This window comes from Selaginella moellendorffii, unplaced genomic scaffold (genome assembly GCF_000143415.4).
Source record: "Selaginella moellendorffii unplaced genomic scaffold, v1.0 SELMOscaffold_119, whole genome shotgun sequence".
NCBI lineage: Eukaryota > Viridiplantae > Streptophyta > Lycopodiopsida > Selaginellales > Selaginellaceae > Selaginella > Selaginella moellendorffii.
The window spans coordinates 230,192-250,636 of record NW_003314380.1 but is presented as its reverse complement, the minus strand read 5'-3'; the positions used below and the strand labels follow the sequence as shown (position 1 = coordinate 250,636).

Sequence of the window (20,445 nt, the reverse complement as noted above, 5' to 3'; positions counted from 1 at the left end):
CCGCTGGAGAAAGCGAATGGCGAGAATCTCCGCGGTGCACGACTAGGGTTCTTGAGAATGAAATTTAAATTTTAGGGTTCTTGGTCGCATTGGTAACATTTGGCGAACAAGCCAAAGGTATCGATCTCTTTCTTCATGTTTTGGATGCTCGCCCAGGCGCCAAATCCCACGCCGACGATCAGCACCCACGCGATCGTGCCGAGGTTCAAGTAGTAGGCGCCGATCCAAGAATGCGGCTCGGCGGAGTCCTGTATCATCACGATCGTCAGGAATTTCAGGTATTTCGGGGATTTCGGGGATTTCTACTCACGCTTCTCGATGCTCCGATCCCATAGTACGTAATGTGTGCTGCGCAGGGCAAAATATAAATGCTAGAGCTCGTGAGGAAGGATCCGACTATGGAGTTGATTGGACCGAAGAAAGGGATCATGAGAGCCACGAACCAAATTCCCAGTATCACAGGTACCCTGGCTATCACTTTCATGATGTAGCACTGCTTGTGATGGACTCCTAGAAATTTTTCCCAGATGATATAGATGGGGATCGCGAGGAGTCCAAACTCGATAAACTTCAAAGAAGTAAGAATGAAGACCTCTGATTATTCCTTTCACTTTTACTCACCTGGTGGATAACCATGAGAATCACCGCCGCGTCTCTAAACTTTGTCTTTGGCAGCACAGCGAAAGCGTTGGGATTTATCAGCATTTTGTCACCGAATCTCAAGTAGACTGTCACCGCGGACGGGATCACAAGGATCAAAAGTACGTAGGCAATGGCGTAGACGTACACGCTCTTAAACTTCTTGGGCTCCCACATCGCATCCATGATTTCTCTGGTTTCAAACAATCGTAAGCTCTTTTCTTTGTTTTTTCTTTCAACTCACATTGTAACTGCGTGACCTCCGAATGCGTATAGGAAGTTCGTTGCTCCTGTGAAATATTCCTCGGTGCTTACGGGTCCATGGTGTGTCACAGATGGTTCCTAAAGAGGTATGCTTTGAGTTTGTTGAAAAACTTCCGAGAGCTTACTCTTTTTATGGACAGGGAAGCCAGAGCTAAATACCATGCCGTGTAAGTCGTCATGATAATTCCTGCAAAGGACCACATTCTATAGTTGTGTGCAGTGGGGATGAGAATGCTCAACGAGCAACAGGCACCAAAAATCAATGTCCAAGAACGCTTGTCCAGATCATCGCTAATGTAGTACACTGTGCTGAAACTCCACTGGGGTAAGAACTTATCATTTTGAACTCTTTTTTGATACCTTCCACAGGCTATGAGTTGAATGGTTGCTGTGCAGAAAAGGAGAGCGCCATTGAATATAAGTCCTGCTGCTTTCCACCAGGGGCCTAGAAGACCGTCCAGCACCTCATACCACTGGTACCTTCTCATCCATTAGCACCACCTAGGACTACATTCTTAAAGATTTTCTTGAGGATTTCACCTGAATGGTATGATGCTCAAAAGTGACGTTTTGCATTTCTTTTAGCTTTCGATAGTCGGCATATAGGCATGTCATTGTGTAGGAAGACCAGCATCCTAAAAGTCCATACAAAAGCATGAATGCCATTCCAGAGGCGAGGCCCATTTGTGCAAACGAGTATGGAAAGGTTAGCAATACTTGAGCAATCTGAAGTAAGAGTGGTTTGAGAGAGTAGAAGACTGTGAAAATCCAGTTACCTGAGCCGAGGATGCATTCAGCCATGCATCAAACGTAGAACCTCCTTTCCAAAATACTTTTGCTACTAGTTGCAACCATTCAGCAGCAACTTGTTCAGTCTTTAGCAGCGTGCTCGTAATGTCTTCTAGACTAACATTGCTGATTCTTGTGGCACTAGGCCTTCGTTGGTGGCTTTGAGAAGCACAGACAAACTCAATTTCTCCTCCTACCGGGTAAGTAATACTTGATGTTCCTTTTGACATCCTGAAACAAGAAATTCTCAGAACTTCCGAGTCAAAAGCCTGAGAAACTGATGCCTGTTATGCTTCCGTTCGGATTTGTCAAATGTATCTCTCTAGTTTTCAGGCCTACGAGAGAACATAGTTTCCAGTTGAATTCGCTGGCCGGTGGTCTCTTTCTCTGCTACAATCGTGGGACCTTTGACATGTTAATTCCATCTTCCATATCGGATACGGCCATACTGTTTCGCAGATGGTCTGTATTCAGCTACCATATGTCGGCAATCAGCTGTAATGTTTTCCCTTTTGTCAGAGAGCAAACGTGTTTAGCCCGATTCTACCGTAGCGGCCAAGGATGGTGAGTGTATTTCTTTATGTAAGTATTGATTGATACTTTGCTTGCATCAGGAAAGGAGCAGCTATTTCAACTTGGACGCTCAAATCTCTGGGTCGCTATCAGGGGAGAATGGAGCAGAAAAGAAATATGATCAGGATCGAGCGGGAGCCCGTCATCTTGACATCCAAGCCAAAGCTTGTCAAAGTCCTCACTACCTTGTTCTGTAAGTTCTGGTGTATATTTTCTCTTCGTGACGTTGCCACTTTCCTACAGCGACGGATGCGGACAGGGACCTGTTCAAGGCTTTGTGCGCCAGGATTGAGGCTTGTGTTCGTGCTAAGTATCACGACCTTTTCGAGGAGCTAATGGCAAGTTATTTTCGTCTTTCTTTTCTTAACAAAACTTAATGCAGGAGCTTCAACATTTGTTTGATCCGCACAAACCTCAAGACAGGGAACCTTCCTCGACCGACGAGACGAGGTTTCTCGAGATGTTTCACCGTGAGGCACGCTGAATTGTCAGTAGTGATTTCGCGTTTTTACCTCTTTTTACAGATAATGACAAAGAGCAACTTCAAAGTTCTTAAAAAGAAAGAATGGAAGATTGCTACTTCGAGCAAATACGTTCTTCGTCTTGATGTCAAACTCAACAAGCATAGAGTAACGTGGTTAGTTCAAACTTTGGTTTACTAAAGAACATACATCTTTAGCTTGATGACAAGCTCCTGAAGAAGTACCCTAGAGTTACCGAGGCAGGCGACGAACAGCTTTTTGAGAACAAGGTAAGTCATAAATGTTGAATAGGAACTCGTTATAATTCCAAAGTCCAGTGCTTGATTTACAGGAGAGGCATTGGGTGTGACACTGCACAAGGCTACTATATGCTGGCCAAAGTTGAGGAGATTCAGAAAAGTTTTTGGAAGATGATTCTTAGACTTTGGTAAATGTTTTATCTTCTTTTCACTTTGTAACTCGCTTTTATTGAAGTATTGGCAAGGAGGAAGAAAATTTCATGCATGAAGAACCAAAACCGGACGATAGATTTATGGAGATGGAGCGTATTCATGTAGGAGACGTGCGGTAAGCTTTCCATGTTAAAAGCCTAACAGAGAAGCAGCGGTATTTGTAGAATCAAGCATTTCTTTCAAAAGGTGGAGCTTCAAGAACCAACTTTTAGCCAGGTAATTGTCATCTACAGGTAACAAACGCAATTCCCTCTAGTCAAAGCTTCGCCTTCTAATGCCATAAGCAGAACACGCGATGATCCTCGCGGTATTCACATCAAGCAATTCAAAGACGTACCAATGGCTGATTTGGAGCTTGTCCTGGTAAACTAAAACCGTGTGATGGATCTATTTTCATAACTCTTCGTACAGCCCGAGAAGAAATCACCGAGCCTAAGCTGGTCTGAATGGATAAAGCTCATCGTTTCGGGTGTCACAGGAGTGGTATTGCTTTCAAACATTTTTTTTTTCCAAACGTTATTAAATTCGGCACTTACCAGGCTGGGTTTTGGGAAGCCTTTAAGAAAGGCCACTCTTCCTTTGTACCACTCGCCTTCACCATCCTTACAGCTTTTGTTGGATACTGCTTCAAGGTGTATTTCACGTAAGTCTCTCTGAGTTTGGCCATCTTTCGAGCTAATGTAGAAACACTCCAGGTTTCATATCAATGTTCTGGAGTACCACAGGCTCATCTCCAAGTCAATTTACGACAAGCAAAGCGACAGCCACCTTGGTACCCTGCTACACTTGTGCACGAACGTAATCAACCAGGAAGTACTGCGTTAAAATTTCCATACGCTCTCTCTTGTTATTGACGAGCTTTTCATTTGCGCAGACAATGGAAACTATCATTGGATACTTTGTGTTACTTGTGCTAGGGACGGCCACAAAACAGGTATACAGCTAGTCGTCCACTGAAATGATTTCTTTACTCGTCGATTTCAGGAGTTTGCGTTGCATTGTAACTATCTGATGGAAAGAGAGTTTCAAGAGAGATGCGAATTCGAATATGACGACGCTTTGGACAAGTTGAGAGCTTTCGAGTTATTAGACGAGGTAACACAGTAATCATCTAGTGCCTTTGTTAATCTCTTTTAACTCAACAGCGTGGCGATGACCGCTATCAGTGCCTCAATCTCGAAGAGGCCAACGAAAGACTACAGGGCAAGCTGAAAGAAAGAGCTTAAAAGAAGTACCACCAGTCGTTGGTATATCATCTTCCCAGGAATAGCGGAAGGTGAAAAAAGATCTTCAGTCTACTTGCTTGTTGGTAAGATTTCATTGATAAGACTTGTTCGATACCAAAAGAATTATCTCAACTCTGTTACAGAAAGCTAGTGGCAAACCAATAAAGCCAGCTCGATCATATGAAGTTGAAAGCCCAGCTACAAAAACCTTCAAGTCAAAGCCACTCTTTGAGATGATCAACTGATTGCAAGCTGGTTAACAATGTTAGATAGCTTCGCGGACTTATAATCTTCTCGAAGTTGTATGAATCTGCAGGAAATTTGGAATGAAATTCTTCGCACAAAAAGCACAGAGGTATTTAATTACCGAATCGCATCCTTGCTAGCGTTGCGCAAGCTCCCGTCAACTAGTGTTTTCAGGCTCTCCGGTGCGACGATGAAAATGTTAACCATCCTGGGAAAGGGATACAATCTGAAATAATACAAACATCTCAGAACGTCAAAACTTACGTTCCCAAGAGTTCAAACTTCTCGTCTACTGTGGGAGCCTTGAAACTGCGAACGAACTCAGCAAACTCGTTAACGTCACGTTTCAATCTGAGACCGCCACTGTAACATGGCAAAATGAGAACCGAGATGTTGGAAATTACTGGTTTCACCTTGGACTAAATGTGAACCTTTGCCAGTGAGTGATAAGCGATTTGTATAGACGGCATCCCTGAAATGTCGTGTTATGCGTGTATGAAAATGAGTAGAGAACCATACCAGCTCAGTCACAAAGACTTGTCTGTTCGAAACATCCAAAGCTGTGTTGGTGCAATCCAGCATCCGAGACAAGAACGCTACCACTCTGCAGCAACACGCACTTAATCCAGTAGCATGAATTTGGAGAAGAGTTACCGTGTGCAGGCGTTAGTCGGCCGATGGTCCGGTAGACTTCCATCATCCGAAGGCTGATAATCATGCACTTTTTGTTCCAAAGCCAGTAGGCGTTCCGCCTTCAAGGAAACGTACTAGGTGGAGTTCCATTTCAACAAACGAAGCATACCTCAGCTATCATGGAGTCCATACAAAGCTGCAAGCCCTTCAATACAGCATCCTCAGCATGTGACATGGATGTTGCTATTTCCTCACAGCACGCGGCATGTGCCCCATCGACCGGAAGAAGAATCCGAGCGATCGTGTTCACAAAATACTGCAAAGGCACGCATCGTAGTTTCGAGCATAAATGTGTAAGCCGCACATACCTGCTGAACAATGGCGACATTAGTCGTAGCCCTTTGCACGGTGGTCATGAAAGAGCTGACACTAATCTCACCGGCGTTTGCAGCAGCCTCGGCCTAAACATGATGATGTAAATAAAAAAGAAACGAGAAATACTGGAAGAACTAACCGCTGAAGCAGCAGCAGCTGCAACCCGACGGCTAACTGCAGTTCCAATAGCGAAACGTTCTCTCAATGCTGCGGCTTCTCGGAGAGCGTCTTGACCACGTTCTAAGGCCGCAGTAATATAGTGATTTACCTACAAATAACATTGATAAGTCAAGACTCAAGGCACGTAAAACTGTAGCTTCACAGGCTTACTTGCTCCAGTAGGCACGTAAAAATCGCTCTCACGTTCGACGCTAGAGGTCCAGGCTGATGTAAGGAAAATAATTCAATAAACCATCCACATAGGGAGGAAACCTTAAACCTGAGCTCCCGTTAGCAGGCTGCACCGAAGAACAGCTTCTTCGTTCCAACGCACAAATTCAGTTACAACTTCAGTTGTCAAAGATGGTTGCGAAAAGTTTTGAAAAGCAGCCATTTTGCTTCCACGAGGACCAATGTCTGGAGGTGGAGGTAACGCTGCCCTGACCTCGGCCATCTGTTGAAACTTATATAATGGCGGAGATATAAAATAAATGATTACCTTCGCTTCAAACATTTGAGAAAGCGATGCCTGTTCAAGTTCGATATAGTCATCTCTATGACTAGTGAAGAGAGATTCCGCAAGAACTGCAAGAGTAGAGTCATTAAACACAAGTTATGAAGCATGAGCCTTAATGAGCCGTACCTTCAACGTCCAGCTCGCCACAACCTAGAGCCCGAAGATCTTTTGCAAAAGCTTGAGTCTTTTCATAAGTGGCCGCCAACAGTTTCAGATGCTATGGAACAACGTAATACATCAAAACACAATAACGACGTATAAAGTATATTTAATTACCTTACCTGAAGAAGGCCGCCCTCTTCTATCAGAGCCGTACTTGCAAGGTTGGGTTTGACAAGGAGCTTATCTAGGATAGCAAATACTCTTTGCTCCATAACTCTCTGCACAACTTCAATTGCTATCTTTCCAGAAGAACAAAACACTTACCTGTACAAGGATTGACATGACTGCATCCGGCGATGGGAAAACAGCAGAGACCGTTGCAGATTCTCTCCGAACCGTATCTAAGAGGAACACATAAATAAAAACATTTAGAAGGAAAAGTTATATACCTGTAATTTCCTTGTAAAGCTTTCCCAACCCACGAATTATTGTTGCCGTATCTGCAACAGGTTGTGGCGACCCAGGCACTGCAGTGTCTGTGGTTTGATCCCCAAGCACAGTTCTTGTGTCTTCATTCATTACCTCGACATCTAAAAACATAGGACGCGAGGCAACATAGCGTTGCATTGCTCTGGCGCCTCTATTAAACTACAGATAAAAAACGATTGAAAACGACATCAGAAAAAAGAAAAATAACGAACCTGCGACAATATTTTTGCACATTCGCCCATGGTAGATAGCTCCTTCTTCTGCGAGGCAGCGTCAAATCGATCAAGAAGGCGGTTCTCAAGTTCTAAAATATGGAGCAAAGTAAGAATTATTTCCAAGAAATATGACAGGCATACCATTACAATACTCCTGAAGGTTTGCCACGGCAACTTCTAGGCCGGGGTTCGCATTTGCAGTCCCTTTGACGGTGGTGCCCGTGGCACCAGAGCCAGTTCCTCCAATGTCTTCTTCGGCGAGAGCACCTAATACCAAAAAAATCTCATTATAAAAACGATGACTAGAGCTTAATGAAATACTTACGAAGTTTTTGAGCTATAGCTGCCGCCTCAGCAACACGGTTGTCGTCTGAGAAGAGTGGAGACAGTCCCATCAAGTCACCGGACTTTGTATTGAACTCCATCAAGTACTGTAGAGAAGAACATCACACGATTGTAATGACCACAAAATTCACGCACCTTTATCAGCTCAATTGTCTGAGTAGCCGTCTCCCGTTGTGCATCTGCACTCTGGAACAACAATTTACACATCAAATTCACTCGACTGAAGGGCCGAAAGACTCAACCTGCAAGTGGTCGCCAATTCGTGCTGCCGTTTGTCCAACACCCGAAATCCGATTATCCAGCTTACTGAAGCTATCAAACAAGCCATGAACTCCTTTTTCGAGCTACCAGAAAACGAGAGTGGATTGAGAACGGGGAAATAAGATTAGACCACGCAAACACTCACCTCGGAGAGCCTTGTTCTATGCCTGATATCCTCCGCGCTTACTTCTTTCTTCACTTTCTCAAGCTGCGCATCCGCCTACATTCAAAATAACTTGTTAGATCAAAGCGTCTCCGACGACATGAATTACCTGGAATCCAAGCTCAAGGAGCTGCTTTCGCGCCTCCTTAAATCGAGCAAGCAGCGCATTTGCCTCGGCAAACGCAGGCTTCACGAGCTTCTGGCCATTCGAAGCAGCATCCTCTTGAGGCGGCGGCTTTTCACCGTCTTCCACTTTCAGTATGTCGCCGACGAGATTGTTGAAGAACGCATCGAAGGAGAAATCCCCCTGGATTAGATCCAAGTCGCTCAACAAAGCCTACAATCCAATCCAGCGTACCTGGAAGTCTTTGATAGACAATGAGACTCCGGATTTCGCAGCAGATCTCTTGCCGCCACCGGCGGACGGCATTGTCGATCGATCCAATCTTAGCTGGGCGCCAGGCCTAGGGTCCCCCCTGTTTACACACAAAATGAGGAACCCTAATTCATAGATGAGCAATATTTCCCACGATACCTTCGCGAGCAATAAGCTGATCGAGCTGCTGGGAAAGAGGGGAGATCTCCACCAGGCGCGACGGGTATTCGATCGGATCCAGATCAAGGACTCCTTCTCATGGGTGTTCATGATCACGGCTTACGCCCGGATGGGCGATGTCGTCAGTGCCAAGAATCTCTTCGACGAAATGCCGCTCCGGAATCTCGCTACCTGGAACGCGATGCTCGCGGCCTACGCGCACCACGGCCGGATCGACGACGCCAGGGCTTTCTTCTCGAGATTCCCCTCCAAGAACGTTGTGTCGTGGAACACGCTCATCACCGCGATCGGGAGGGACGGCAATCCGGAGGAGGCACTGAGAATTTTCGACGCGATGCCGCTGAGAGATCTCGTGTCGTGGACGGCGGTGGTCGCGACGCTGGCTCAGAACGCTCATCTGGATCGAGCCAAGCAGCTCTTTGATGAAATGCCGGAGTGGGATTCGGTGTCAACAACGGCACTCCTGGCCGAATTCTCGCAGGAGGGAGATCTGGCGCAAGCGATCCAGCTCTTCGACAGCATTCCAGAGCCGAATCTCATCTCCAGGACAGCGATCCTCGCGGCCTACGCGCAGAACGGCCAGATCGAGAGGGCGAAGCAAATATTTGACGCCATGGAAGAAAGAAACCTCGTCTCGTGGAATGCGATGCTCTCGGGCTACGCGAACGAGGGAAAGCTCGATCTGGCCAAGGACGCCTTCGATTCCATGCCGGAGCACGACGTGATCTCCCAGACCGCGATGATCGTTGCCTACGGCCAGAGCGGGAATCTGGCCGAGGCCTCGGAAATATTTGCTCGAATGCCACATAGAACCCTAATTTCCTGGAACGCGATGCTCGTATCATACGCCCAGAGCGGGCATCGTGGCGAGTGCCAGCGACTCTTCGATCGAATGCCGGAGCAAAATCTAGTCTCTGCCACCGCTATGATAACTGCCTACTCCCAAGACGATGACCTAGAAAATGCCGAGCATCTTTATGAATCTCTTCCGGAGAAGAATGTTATTAGCTCCACAGCCATGATCTCAGCATATGCCCAAAACGGGCATTTGGTAAAGGCTAAACACTTGTTTGATTTCATGCCCATGAAAAACCTAGTGTCGTGGAACGCCATGCTAGCAGCATATTCACAAAGTTGTCAAGTAGAGAACGCCCACTGGATATTTCTCACAATGCCACAGCACAATTTAATCTCTTGGAACACTCTCATTGCCGCAAATGCCCAATTAGGGCAAATAGAAACGAGCAAAGCTCTTCTGGATTCCATGCCGGAGCGAAGCGTCGTCTCCTGGACGGCGATGCTCGTCGGCTACGCGCAGAGCGGCGACCTCGACCTCGCGAAGCGGATTTTCGATCGAATACCAGAGCCCGACACGATCGCGTGGGCAGCGATCGTCGTCGTCCACGCCCAGAACGGCCACTACGCTCAAACCCTAGAGAGCTTTGATGCGATGAAAGCGCTCGTCCGCCCCGACGAGATTTGCTTCTCGTTCGCGCTGCTGGCGTGCGTCCACGCCGGCAAGCTCGCGCTGTGCCGATCGATCTTCGTGTCGATGGCGATGGATTTCAATCTGGGCGCGAGGAAGCCGCATTACACCTGCGTTGTCGATCTGCTGTGCCGCGCTGGGCATCTAGACGAGGCCGAGGAGCTGATCGCGAGCATGCCCTTTGTTCCCAATGTCCTGGAGTGGCGATGCTTGCTGGGTGCTTCCAGGAGCTACCGCGATCGCGAGCGCGGCGCTAGGGCAGCGATTGGAGCTCTAGATCTACATCCAGACGATGGCGCGGCATACGTCCTCCTGGCTAACACGAATATTGGTGCTTGCTGACTCAGCGCATTGTTTGACACGTGGCTCCTGTTGTCCAATGGACACTTGTTGGAGAGAGAAAGAGAGAAGATTATTTAACGAGGAACGTTTTGAGGTTTTGGGATCGATCGTTTTGCTTTTCTTGTCGATTCTTCCACAAGGTTTGGTCGATCGATTTGCTTGCTCTCTTGTCGATTTTTCCGCGAGGATCTAGCCTCTTTAGATTTGTGTGTGAATTTTTGCAGGGAAATGGCGCAGCAGGGGCTGGAATCGATGGATTCCAAGCATAATGTCCAGCCGCTGCCCAAGAACTTGGGATTGCGGCACGCGCATTCGAGGGAGGAGGCGATGAAGCTGAATTTCATGGAGCTGGTCGCCGGCGGGCACGGGGTTTTGTTTGGCTCGCGGATTCCCAAGCATTACTTCATGGTGAAGGGCTTTGGCCAGACGGATGCTGGCGATGGTGCCGATCCCTGGGAGACTGGATCGTATGATCTAGCGTTGGAATCGGCTGGTATGCTTTCCCTCTTTCGATTGGATTGTTGCTGACACGCGTTCTTCCAGGGATCATGGATTTTAACATCACGCAGTACTCGTCAGTGATCCCTCCGGAATCCTCCAAGATCGAGTTCCATGAAGCAAAGCCATTCTTCCGGCATGGAGCGGTGATGGAAGCGATCATGGCGAGTATGAATGGTGTCAAGGGAGACAGAATCACGGCTGGAGTTGCCCGCATTCAGGCAAGAAATCACTCTGCTTTCTCCAGGAACTTCGATCCCATTGAAAGCTTTGGATCCACAGATTCGAAGAAAGCGAGACAACGCAGTGATCGGTGGCTATGCGGCGGAATACAGTGGCCACGCCAGAGAATCGGAGGCCAGGAGAATCCTCCAGAAGGATCTGGAGGGCATTTTCAAGCGGCGATTCGATCAAGAGGACTACGAAGTTTTCGAAGAGGATTTCATGATCCAAGAGAGCGAGGTAGAACAAGGCTTTGGGACTGCCCTAGCGGCCATATGCTTTGTCACTTACGTGGAACCTGTTTTCGTAAACATGTCATAACGGCACTTTCCGAGTATAGTAAACCCTCTGTTTTTAGGGCTCTAACGATACTTTCCAACTATAGGAACTCATACCATAAACCCTATTTGTCCCATCTCTTGTGGATATGGGGAGAGCTCTTGGCGATGGCGCGCTCGCGTCTCTCTCCGCGGGATTTCCACGAGCTCCATCGGTTCTCTGGCGCCGGGTGGATATTTCGGGAGGAACTCGTCGAAATCCCGTCGGTCTGGCGCTCGCAATGCCTGGTAAGATCGATCGGACTGGTATTTCCTTTCTCAGCGCATTTTCGATGGCGCGCACAGCAGGGAAGGACAATCTGGCGTCCGATTTCATGCGCTTCGTGAACACGTCGGGCCATTCGTGGCCGCTGGAGAATCGCAAGCCGACGCCGCTGATGCCGCCAAGTACGGTGGTGAAAGCTCAGGTGCTGCCGCCTTTCTCTGCTCACGAAATTTGCGATGAATGGGAGGTTCTAGATGGATGCGTTGATGCGGAATGACTGGCCTGAGGAGGACAGTGGGATCAAGACGGCTTTCGATTTCGCGATGAGGCCATTGCCTTATCAATACGACGAAATTCCGGATGACAAGGTAGAGTTCGTGCTGTCTATGACAAGTTCTCAAAATTCTTTCCAGCCAAGAGCTAGAGCTTGGGATGCCTCAGCAAGGGTGCTGACTTGTCAAGAGTTTATAGAGTCTTTCAAGTACACCAGCTATGTCCCAATGGTGAATTGCCTCGACTGGAAGGTAAAATCCTTTTATTATGTCGTTTATTTCTGTGGAACTTGCATGTCAGGTGCTTTCTCCTATGGTGTTTCGAGGTGAGAGGAGAGCTGTTCAAGCGATTGAAGTGAGATTCAAGACAACAACCGGAGAGACAAGGACGGCGGCATTCACGTTTTCTCTGCAACGAGTAATGCTCTTTGGATTGATGTCTCATTTCTTAACAAATGAATATAACCATCGCAGGTCGTCAATGGTCCTTATAAAGACTGCTGGATGGTAGCCGGTGCTCGACTAGGAGACTACGCATGAATTTGTACATACCTTCACAAAACGGGATCGTCCTTAGGAAAGAACGTCACGGCTCTAGACCTTGGCCCTCGTCTTCCACTCAGTAATCAGCTTATTCAAAGCATGGTGGGGCGTGAGTTGCTTGTGCTCCAGCCTCAGATTTGTCAAAGGTGATGTATCGTGAGCTTGAAACCACTGCCTAATCGCTTCGTACTCGTATGTGTATCCATCAGCAGCCACCACAGGCTCCTGCATTACTTCCTGCCAAGAATACAAAACGGAAATATCAGCAGACGATCCGGGAAAGAAAGCAAGCTTTACCCGAAAAATGGGACACAGGAAGATGGACGGTGGCACAGCTTTCGGATCCCCGGCGAGAGCTCTGTTGGTGGCATGTATCGCAGCACAATTCTCGGCATAGTTCCTGGCACCATCCAGCATCGGAAGAACAGTCTCGAGCATCGGTCTTTGCCGCCTCCTCATCTCAGCACACTGCAGAGCCAAGCAGGCAACTTCTTCGGCTTTTCCAACCGGCCAATCACCAGCACTCGAGTCCAGGACACTGCTAAAGTTCCCACACTCTATAGCTTCTTCAACGATGGCATGAACTCCAACAGGTCCTCTTCCCGTTAGCAGCTGGAGGATAACAATTCCAAGCGCGTAGACATCCGACTTTGGACCGAACAGCCCGGTTCTCTGGTACTCCGGGTCGATATAAGCGAAGGTTCCGACAGGTGTGGTGTCCCTGAAGTACGTACTGTTGATTGCGGCCAGTCTTTCTGGAACCAGCTTTGCGAGACCGACGTCGCCAACTTTGCTCACGTTGTTATGGTCGAGAAGAATGTTTGCTGGCTTCAGGTCCCTGTGAACTACTGGCTCTGGTCCGAGGTTGTGAAGGAAGTACAACGCTGATGCTACCTCGGCTGCTATTCGAAACCTCGCATACCACGGCAGTGGGGGAGTTCCGTTCTTACAGAAGAGCCTGTCATCCAGACTCCCGTTTGCCATGAACTCGTAGACGAGACAGCCTCTGTGGGAGCAGCAACCGAGCAGAACCACCATGTGTGGATGTTGAATCCTCCCCAGCAGCTCCACCTCGTGCTGGAATTCCTGCGTCCTTTGGAAGCCTTCCTTCTTCAACACTTTGATGGCTACGTCTCTGCCGTGGAGCTTTCCTTTGAAGACGAGGCCGTAGCCGCCTTCTCCCAGTTTGAGATCCAAAGAAAAGTTCTTGGTGGCTGCCTCGAGTTCGGCGTACTCGTACTCCTTGAACGTCCTTTGAGACAGCAGCGACAGTTCTTGGAGGGATTTCCTCCGTGTTTGCGGAGGTGGCCTGGAAGGTCCTTCACAGGAGTCATCCTCTCGGTCGGCAGTGCTGGAGCTATCAACGTCGAGCTTCGCCATGCCCCTGGACATCGTTTCTTTTTCTTCGACATCGGCCTTCGAGGTAACTGTAGCTTTTTCATGTAATGACCTGTAATCTTCCGTTCCAGATGATTCGATACCAGAACTGCACGAGCTCTCGGACCTGCCAAGCTTTGTCAAAGCTCCCCCATTCACAACCGAACTGGAAGAACTCCTACTCCCAGACTTGCTGCTTCCTCCCAACTTGTGGCTGATCAGCGCCATCGTTCCACTAGCAGCACCGTCACCGAGCTCCACAATCTCAATCTCTTCCGAGGACGCGCCTGTTCGATCACGAAACGGGGAAGAAAAGACCCGGGCGCCACTTATCTCGTCGAGCGGAGCATTCTCCGGAGGAGGGCTGGACGCTAGAACAGCTTGCTGCTGGGTGGCGGGGGATCCGGAGGAGAGAAAGCGCGAGAGGAAGCCGACGTTCCACATCTGTCCAAGGCCTTCTGGCAAACCATGCAAACGGGCAGGCGGATGAGAGTCCAAGTCTGCTAGATCCAAAGACACGTTTCTCGCTCTACGCTTCCGCAAGAACGAAGGCAAAAGGCTACCTTGGGAGGACGAGCTCGACGATCGCTCCGAGTCGGAGGTTCGCGAAGAGGCGGACGAGATCGACCGGGAATCGTCCAGAGCTTTGATCGGGACGAGCTTGTCCTTGGCGATCACGCAGACGGAGCAAAAGCTTGGCGCTCGAGCGGCGACGTATTCTCCGGTTCCTGGGCCAGAGAGCTTCCTGGAGGAGGAGAAGAAGAACACGAATCCTGTAAGTTTTGCGAAGGTTTGTTCTACATTTTTTTTACCGTGTGAGGCCAGTGCGTCCAGCGCTTCCTAGAACAAGCTTTTGGATTTCCAGTGTATGGATGAACTTCAAAAGGCCCTTTTGGACGGAATCATTCTCGACTTGGACGTAGTTTGGTTTGATCTGGAACAAGAACGTAAAAATCCAAGCTTGCATGCAAACGAATTTGGGAAGAACAAAAAGAAAAAAAAACCTGATGAGCGTCGCACAAGCTCTTGAAAACCTCCACAAATGCATTAATCTTGTCCTGCACTGTCTTGGCGTATTGAGCTACTTTCTCCGGCGATAGCTGCGCAACAGCGAGATTGCCCACTACAAACAAGACAACACACTTCTCCATAAAACTCGGGGGCAAAAAAAAAGTGGCACTGTGCATCCAAACTTGCCTGGAGTTGGAACATATCGGATTGGATGCTGGACGTGCACAAGATATATCTCATCTCCGGCACTCACGGCGTTGTCGAAAGCCCATCTCAGAGCTCCAATGCTGCGCTTGCTGCTCTTGATCCCCACAGCGACTTTTAATCCTCCCCCTCCTCCTCCTCCATCTTCCATGGCCTAGCTTAATCTTCCTCAAACTCTATCCATCCCGGCCCAAAAGCCCAATTGCGGATTCCCTACACCCCCGCGCCATTGCGACGGCTCATGCTCATCTATCCAAAAGCTGCTAGACTTCCAAGCGGCGAATCTAAGAGCCATTGGCCGGCGGCGGCGCCGCTACTACTACGCAGGAAGGCGGATTGCTACGATCCTGATTTGGTAGAGCTGCCTCTCTCCCTTCCAACATGACAAAAACTGGCGTGCTTCGGCGAAACTTGCGACGCAGACCGAGTTACTGGATCCCTCAGAATCGGGCGGCAGAGGACAGGCCACTTGGCAAGTTTGGAAAAGCCACGCGGTCAAACACGTCATTAAATACACTCTGCTGAGTCACTCATTGGACAGGTCTATTTTTACTTTGAAAATTCCCCTCTACTATATTTGCTAACTATAAAATAGCATTTGATAAGGTGGAGGATATCTGTGATATCCTCTATAACAATTGTCCATGTTACCAAATCCCATGCCATGATGCTACAATCTCCAAGTAACAGAAGAGAAACACATCTGACTGGTAGAAGCAGACCAAGTGACAAAGGGTTTCAAGAATATTTAGAAATATTCTTTTTGTTGTTAGGTTCGGTTAGATATTGTTTATTAATCTTTTTCCTGGTCTTTTTAAGGATTTAAACACATTTTAATTTTAGTCGAAAGCAATAAGCGATCCAAACAGGAAGTGTTGCATAATGGGAACCTTGTCCAGCACCTCCGCCCTGTACATCTTGAGCATCCCACTGTGAACCTTGGCCCAGCTCGCCACCCCGCTGATATCATCGATCATGGGCGAGTGCTCCGCCAGGGGGCCCTTCTTCACCTGCTTGACAAACCTCACGCAGCCCAGGTACAAGAACTCGCCCGAGAAGTTGTCCAGGATGTCCTGGTTGTGGATCGACTTGGGCCTCATGTGCTTGTGATTGACGAGCTGCGCGGCGCCAAAGATGAACGGCAAGAAGTGGTAATCGTCCAGCCCCCACACCCCGTGCGATCCCGCCGGCTCCATCCAGTACGTGGTCTGGAGCTTCCTCATGAGATCCAGGTAGCGCACGAACACGCGCGAGACGAGCGCCTGGTAGTCCTCGCGCGAGAACACTCCGATCTTCGCCAGGCACAGCAGGAAGGCCGCGAAATTCGCCTCGTGCCCGGTGCCATAGTCGATCCTCGTCGCGTTCCCGAAGCTATCCTCCAGATACGGGAAGAGCTCCTGGATCACTGGAGCGATCCCGCTGCTGGAGCCCCCTCCTCTCCCCTGTTCTAGCAATTCCGGAGGAATCAGCGATGCGATCAAGCCCGGGCCTTCCTGCTCGAGCCGCGCGTGCCACTCCCTGTATGCCGGATTGCCATACCTCGCCGCCTGGGTCGCGGGCGGGATGTCGTCCACCCAGCGGCTCATCGTGCCCAAAATCTCCACCAGCGCCGCCGTCGCGGCGGATTCCACGCACGGATCCGAGAGCTTGTGGCCGATGATCGCCTCGCTGAGCGCCACCACGAACCCTAGGAACTCGCGCCCCGCCGGCGAGGCGTGGAGCTTCTCCAGGTCCGCCGGAGACGTGATGCGCTTCCTGGGGCGCTGGAATGCGTGGGGAAGAGGGATTCGCTCGATGGCGCAGGATTTGGGCACCGGCGCGATCGATGCCGGGGTCATCCGGGGACCCAACATCGAGGGTGGCGGCTGCTGCTGCGGCCATGGCGGCGTGCCGCCATACCATCCATCGCCCATCGCCCCCGACTCCACTTGCCCTAAAATGCGATCAAGGAGAATAAATGTGGCAAAATCGAAGCCGCTAGATTTCGCGCTTCATTTCTTTACAAAAGAGAGAGTGAGAAGAGAGAGAGAGAGAGAGAGAGAGAGAGAGCTCCTGTATTTAACTCTCTTCCAGGAAGAGTGGCTCTTGGAATTTCTTGAGTGCATCGATGATGCTGGCAAACGAAGGTCGTAGTTCTGGATCGCTGGAACAAAAAAAGTAATGAAGAGAAGAAAATTTCGAGAGAACAGCTTACTTTGCCCAGCAAGACTCGATCAGAGCTCGCATCTTGGGGTTCACATTACTGGGGATTTGTAGCCTCCGGCCATTAAACGCTACGGCCGCTACTACCTGAAAAGAGATAGCTCGTCTTGATCAAAGAAAGACAAGAGACAATTTTGTTTGATCTACAACACATACCTGCATAGCAGTGAGTCCTGTCCAAGGCTTTTGTAGAGTTACAAGCTCCCATAGAACAACACCAAAGCTGTACACGTCGGACTTCTCCTTGGAAGGCTCGTCACGAAGCACTTCCGGGGCCATCCATTCTGGCTGGTGATTCCACAAAAAAGGAGAAACATATCAGTGGCGCCAGCGAACACAAGCTTTTACCGTGCCAGCGCCAGTCTGAGATGACAGAAACGTTTTAGACTTGAATCTTGAAAGACCAAAATCGCACACCTGGAGTTCCATACCGAAACGTCAATACTCTCGCGATACTTGAGCCATCACTAACCTTCACTGTTAGATATTTGTCCACAAGAAGGTTGGGTGACTTCAAATCACGATGGACAATCGCAGGCTTGCTTCTGTGAAGATAATTTACACCTCTGGCCTGAACAGAACATGGATTGATACACGACAATCATTATTTTTGCCATACCACATCAAGTGCCATGCGCAGCCGCCTCTTTTCGTCCAAGATTTCTCTTGCCTTCGGAGTATGCAGTAGTCGAAATAACGTGCCCCTGTTTCGTGACATTATAAGGACCAGATAATTCCAGTTGCACCACCCACCTGGGGAGATACTCAGTGACAATCGAAAGATGTGGAGGTTTCGTCACGGCACCCATAAAAAGAACAATATTCGGATGCCGTAGCCTTCGTAAAATGACAATCTGTAAAGTTTGGTTACTGGAAGGGTGTCCCAAAGAGATAAAAAATACTCACCTCCCTAGTCAGCTCTGACAGCAATTCTTGCGTTGCATCTTGATCTAGCAGGATCTTAACAGCGACGTCCTATAACAACCATAGTTCAGCTAACAATGCAATGGGATAGAAAAATTTGTACCGTTCCTTGCCAATCTGCCAAGTGCACAGTGCCAAAGGACCCTGAAGGAAAAGGAGCATGTCAGTTCCATCAACATAATGTAAATGGTTACCTCCGCCTAGTCGTTCTTTCAAAACAAGTTCTTCCCAGGGTATCTCCCATTCGCTGAAAGTGTCAGTTCGGCTAAAGGATTCAGCGTGTTGCGAAGGCAAGGTACCATGCTGATTACGATCCAGGAAATGCAAATCGCCGTTACTAGTTCTGTTGCTACTTCCGGTGGAACTGCTATTATACAGATGAGACTGGTCCGCTGAACATGCCACTTTCCCATCTGTTATAACATGCCTGAGAATAACGTTTTTCATTTTGCGTATTACCTCGATTATCAGATTTCTGAGATGCTTCGAACTCTGAAGCCATATTCCAAGGTCGATCATCGTCAGTTAGAGTCGAGGATCTAAAATCGGGAAGCCGTAAAGGTGACGTCACTGGTATCGAGTAAGAATTGAGAAACGAAGACCATTCATGTAGCTCTCCAGGAGAACCAATCAAGTCGACAAAATACTCCCTGTATGTACACGCAACGTCAAAAATATGTGAATCGCAAGACTTCTTAACCTTTCTGTGCCACAAAGCACCAGACAAGACGCTCCTTTGTCCAGACCGCAGTACTTACAGCCACGAGCAATTCGACAAGGTAGGCCTATGCTATCTGCCAAAAACTGAAGGAGCAAAGATTTCCTGATGAAAAAAAAAGAACTTCTAGAGCAATAACCTTGTAGAGAAGGGCACGGTGCCAGCAAAGTCCAATCCGGACAGTGCCAATGGGAATGACGGCACTATGCAAGGCATCCTTAAGCTTTCTACTCCTCGTTATCCAGTGAGAGATAAGTTCTCCTTCGCCATTTGATGCCTTGCCACTGCAAAAACAATCACTTTCGTTGCGCTGAATGTTTGAAAAATAATCCTTACCCCATGACGTTACTCACAAACTTCCCAAGGCGTTCCGGCAGCTCAGAAGCATTGCTGCATTCATAGCCAATTGCGACAGCGGTCTTCTCATGTTCGCACAGAGAAGAGTCGCAGCTTCTATCGATGTAAACAGCTTCCAACGAAACCTGAGAAATGTCGACTGCACGAAGAGCGTCCAGAGTTGGCATCCGCCCTTTGTCATCCACATCAGTGCACATCGCCCACACGTATGGATCTATTCCATGCACATAGTAGAAACCATCGTCGATCCTATCGCTATATCCCAGACTTCCGTGTACCTGAGTCAAGCGAAGGACTATAAGAACCACATCACTTAAAGTTCGCGAGAAGCTTACCCAGAATCTATGGCTCGTGAAGACGGCGGGATTTGGAGGAGCCACACGAACTGGAGTTGACAATGGAATCTCCTCTACATCAGCCATCATCCGAAGCACTAGCGCCATTTGTAAGTTATAGCCCGTTTCTGCCTGCTGCATCCAGCTTCCACACGGTTCTCCGGCTTTCTCCAGTGATATACAGTCGTTTGAGTCGAGTGTCCGGGGCGGAGATAGCGTGAGTGGTGGAAAGTCAGTCGAGCGAAGACTCTCTGTGAAGCTCCCTCCACTCGACTGTCGAAGAAGTGGAAGTATCCTTCCCCCATCATGCTGCTGGCTTGAATCACTGATCAAAGTTCCTCCTCTATCAGCTGATGATCTATTGGTAGCTCCAATGGAGATGGCGATTTCTTGGAATCTCCTAGTCCAGGAGGCATGATCTTCTACACTGACTCGCCCGCTCTCAACAGCACCTAGAAGGGGAGCTCGTTCGACTACGTCGTCGCTAATCTCTGCCTTGCCAAGAATCCCGACGCCAAAGCGCCCACTGCCATCATTGCCGGCTTCAAATCTGCGGAAGGATCCCAGCATACTGAGAATCGATGCCGCTGCTCAAGCGGAGCCGCATCGTTGCATACCCCTTCCGGATTGGATTTCTCGTCTGGAAGGCGCTGTTCTAGCGGCAGATTCGCGTCGGATAGCTACTCACCGGCTATTGAGAATGCGGGCGCTGGATGAGGCGCTTGACACCGATGTCGCCGCTCTCCGAGCCGCGGAGCGCCAAGAAGAACCCTAGACGAGCTCGAGGAGCCCTAATTTGGTGTGGAGGCACAGGCCACGACAGTACATGCATCTCTCCCGGTCTAGCCTCAGACAATTGTTTTTGCGACAAGTTGACGGGCCCGACGGGAAGAAACGTGCAAAACGCTGACGTGCTGAGCTGGAC

The 20,445-nt window shown here is 48.9% G+C and overlaps 9 protein-coding genes across 15 annotated transcripts; 4 read left to right on the top strand and 5 right to left on the bottom strand.

Annotated features, from left to right (window-relative positions):
* Nucleotides 1–48: 48 nt before the first annotated feature.
* LOC9639503 (auxin transporter-like protein 3) lies at nucleotides 49–1,949 on the bottom strand. The gene is made up of 8 exons (XM_002991342.2): nucleotides 1,680–1,949; nucleotides 1,444–1,629; nucleotides 1,264–1,376; nucleotides 1,029–1,212; nucleotides 884–981; nucleotides 622–832; nucleotides 311–568; nucleotides 49–248 (listed from the first exon to the last, which is right to left on the bottom strand). Exons 1-8 carry the CDS (start codon nucleotides 1,920–1,922, stop codon nucleotides 72–74), a joined length of 1,470 nt encoding a protein of 489 aa, XP_002991388.1. The 5' UTR covers nucleotides 1,923–1,949; the 3' UTR covers nucleotides 49–71.
* A 99-nt stretch (nucleotides 1,950–2,048) lies between these two features.
* LOC112342780 lies at nucleotides 2,049–4,460 on the top strand. The gene is made up of 15 exons (XM_024665105.1): nucleotides 2,049–2,154; nucleotides 2,212–2,256; nucleotides 2,307–2,458; nucleotides 2,509–2,894; nucleotides 2,945–3,016; nucleotides 3,065–3,174; nucleotides 3,222–3,314; nucleotides 3,364–3,432; nucleotides 3,487–3,562; nucleotides 3,611–3,682; nucleotides 3,739–3,842; nucleotides 3,895–4,012; nucleotides 4,074–4,133; nucleotides 4,184–4,294; nucleotides 4,345–4,460. The coding sequence occupies exons 4-15, from the start codon at nucleotides 2,793–2,795 to the stop codon at nucleotides 4,423–4,425; spliced, it is 1,068 nt and encodes a 355-aa protein (XP_024520873.1). The 5' UTR covers nucleotides 2,049–2,154; nucleotides 2,212–2,256; nucleotides 2,307–2,458; nucleotides 2,509–2,792; the 3' UTR covers nucleotides 4,426–4,460.
* Nucleotides 4,461–4,519: 59 nt separating this feature from the next.
* On the bottom strand, nucleotides 4,520–8,500 carry LOC9639565 (exocyst complex component SEC10b). The gene is made up of 25 exons (XM_002991341.2): nucleotides 8,466–8,500; nucleotides 8,289–8,406; nucleotides 8,040–8,237; nucleotides 7,913–7,987; nucleotides 7,749–7,850; nucleotides 7,642–7,692; nucleotides 7,487–7,592; nucleotides 7,303–7,428; nucleotides 7,159–7,250; nucleotides 6,907–7,105; nucleotides 6,782–6,858; nucleotides 6,637–6,735; nucleotides 6,482–6,572; nucleotides 6,338–6,423; nucleotides 6,119–6,292; nucleotides 6,010–6,063; nucleotides 5,819–5,947; nucleotides 5,673–5,765; nucleotides 5,474–5,620; nucleotides 5,326–5,423; nucleotides 5,191–5,275; nucleotides 5,085–5,143; nucleotides 4,936–5,034; nucleotides 4,793–4,879; nucleotides 4,520–4,735 (listed from the first exon to the last, which is right to left on the bottom strand). Exons 2-25 carry the CDS (start codon nucleotides 8,358–8,360, stop codon nucleotides 4,663–4,665), a joined length of 2,472 nt encoding a protein of 823 aa, XP_002991387.1. The 5' UTR covers nucleotides 8,361–8,406; nucleotides 8,466–8,500; the 3' UTR covers nucleotides 4,520–4,662.
* On the top strand, nucleotides 8,443–10,314 carry LOC112342793 (pentatricopeptide repeat-containing protein At4g02750-like). The gene has a single exon (XM_024665170.1). The coding sequence runs from the start codon at nucleotides 8,443–8,445 to the stop codon at nucleotides 10,312–10,314; it is 1,872 nt and encodes a 623-aa protein (XP_024520938.1).
* Nucleotides 10,315–10,412: 98 nt separating this feature from the next.
* LOC9639564 (pyruvoyl-dependent arginine decarboxylase AaxB) lies at nucleotides 10,413–11,396 on the top strand. Its single transcript, XM_024665109.1, has 4 exons — nucleotides 10,413–10,454; nucleotides 10,539–10,807; nucleotides 10,858–11,033; nucleotides 11,095–11,396. Exons 2-4 carry the CDS (start codon nucleotides 10,543–10,545, stop codon nucleotides 11,353–11,355), a joined length of 702 nt encoding a protein of 233 aa, XP_024520877.1. The 5' UTR covers nucleotides 10,413–10,454; nucleotides 10,539–10,542; the 3' UTR covers nucleotides 11,356–11,396.
* Nucleotides 11,397–11,436: 40 nt separating this feature from the next.
* On the top strand, nucleotides 11,437–12,585 carry LOC9639502. 3 transcript variants are annotated; one of them, XM_024665112.1, is made up of 6 exons: nucleotides 11,440–11,600; nucleotides 11,658–11,779; nucleotides 11,832–11,945; nucleotides 11,991–12,101; nucleotides 12,151–12,267; nucleotides 12,324–12,585. In XM_024665112.1, the coding sequence occupies exons 1-6, from the start codon at nucleotides 11,462–11,464 to the stop codon at nucleotides 12,387–12,389; spliced, it is 669 nt and encodes a 222-aa protein (XP_024520880.1). In that variant the 5' UTR covers nucleotides 11,440–11,461; the 3' UTR covers nucleotides 12,390–12,585. The 3 variants fall into 3 exon arrangements, with proteins under 3 accessions (XP_024520879.1, XP_024520878.1, XP_024520880.1); XM_024665111.1 differs by having other exon boundaries at nucleotides 11,437–11,600; nucleotides 11,661–11,779; nucleotides 12,151–12,585; XM_024665110.1 differs by having other exon boundaries at nucleotides 11,437–11,600; nucleotides 12,151–12,585.
* LOC9639501 (U-box domain-containing protein 52) lies at nucleotides 12,253–15,470 on the bottom strand. Of its 4 annotated transcripts, none has more exons than XM_024665095.1 (5): nucleotides 14,967–15,470; nucleotides 14,774–14,892; nucleotides 14,582–14,703; nucleotides 14,333–14,514; nucleotides 12,253–14,269 (listed from the first exon to the last, which is right to left on the bottom strand). In XM_024665095.1, the coding sequence occupies exons 1-5, from the start codon at nucleotides 15,133–15,135 to the stop codon at nucleotides 12,444–12,446; spliced, it is 2,418 nt and encodes an 805-aa protein (XP_024520863.1). In that variant the 5' UTR covers nucleotides 15,136–15,470; the 3' UTR covers nucleotides 12,253–12,443. The 4 variants fall into 4 exon arrangements, with proteins under 4 accessions (XP_024520863.1, XP_024520864.1, XP_002991386.2 ...); XM_024665096.1 differs by having other exon boundaries at nucleotides 12,253–14,224; XM_002991340.2 differs by having other exon boundaries at nucleotides 12,253–12,629; nucleotides 12,690–14,514; nucleotides 14,967–15,468.
* A 288-nt stretch (nucleotides 15,471–15,758) lies between these two features.
* On the bottom strand, nucleotides 15,759–16,921 carry LOC9639500 (serine/threonine-protein phosphatase 2A activator). The gene has a single exon (XM_002991339.2). The coding sequence runs from the start codon at nucleotides 16,895–16,897 to the stop codon at nucleotides 15,824–15,826; it is 1,074 nt and encodes a 357-aa protein (XP_002991385.2). The 5' UTR covers nucleotides 16,898–16,921; the 3' UTR covers nucleotides 15,759–15,823.
* A 14-nt stretch (nucleotides 16,922–16,935) lies between these two features.
* LOC9639563 (serine/threonine-protein kinase CTR1) lies at nucleotides 16,936–20,337 on the bottom strand. 2 transcript variants are annotated; one of them, XM_024665098.1, is made up of 15 exons: nucleotides 19,521–20,337; nucleotides 19,165–19,463; nucleotides 18,968–19,112; nucleotides 18,811–18,914; nucleotides 18,570–18,760; nucleotides 18,305–18,523; nucleotides 18,214–18,254; nucleotides 18,093–18,161; nucleotides 17,940–18,040; nucleotides 17,806–17,890; nucleotides 17,659–17,757; nucleotides 17,535–17,603; nucleotides 17,343–17,474; nucleotides 17,179–17,273; nucleotides 16,936–17,127 (listed from the first exon to the last, which is right to left on the bottom strand). In XM_024665098.1, exons 1-15 carry the CDS (start codon nucleotides 20,088–20,090, stop codon nucleotides 17,043–17,045), a joined length of 2,304 nt encoding a protein of 767 aa, XP_024520866.1. In that variant the 5' UTR covers nucleotides 20,091–20,337; the 3' UTR covers nucleotides 16,936–17,042. The 2 variants fall into 2 exon arrangements, with proteins under 2 accessions (XP_024520866.1, XP_024520867.1); XM_024665099.1 differs by having other exon boundaries at nucleotides 18,305–18,502.
* Between the last annotated feature and the right edge of the window lie 108 nt (nucleotides 20,338–20,445).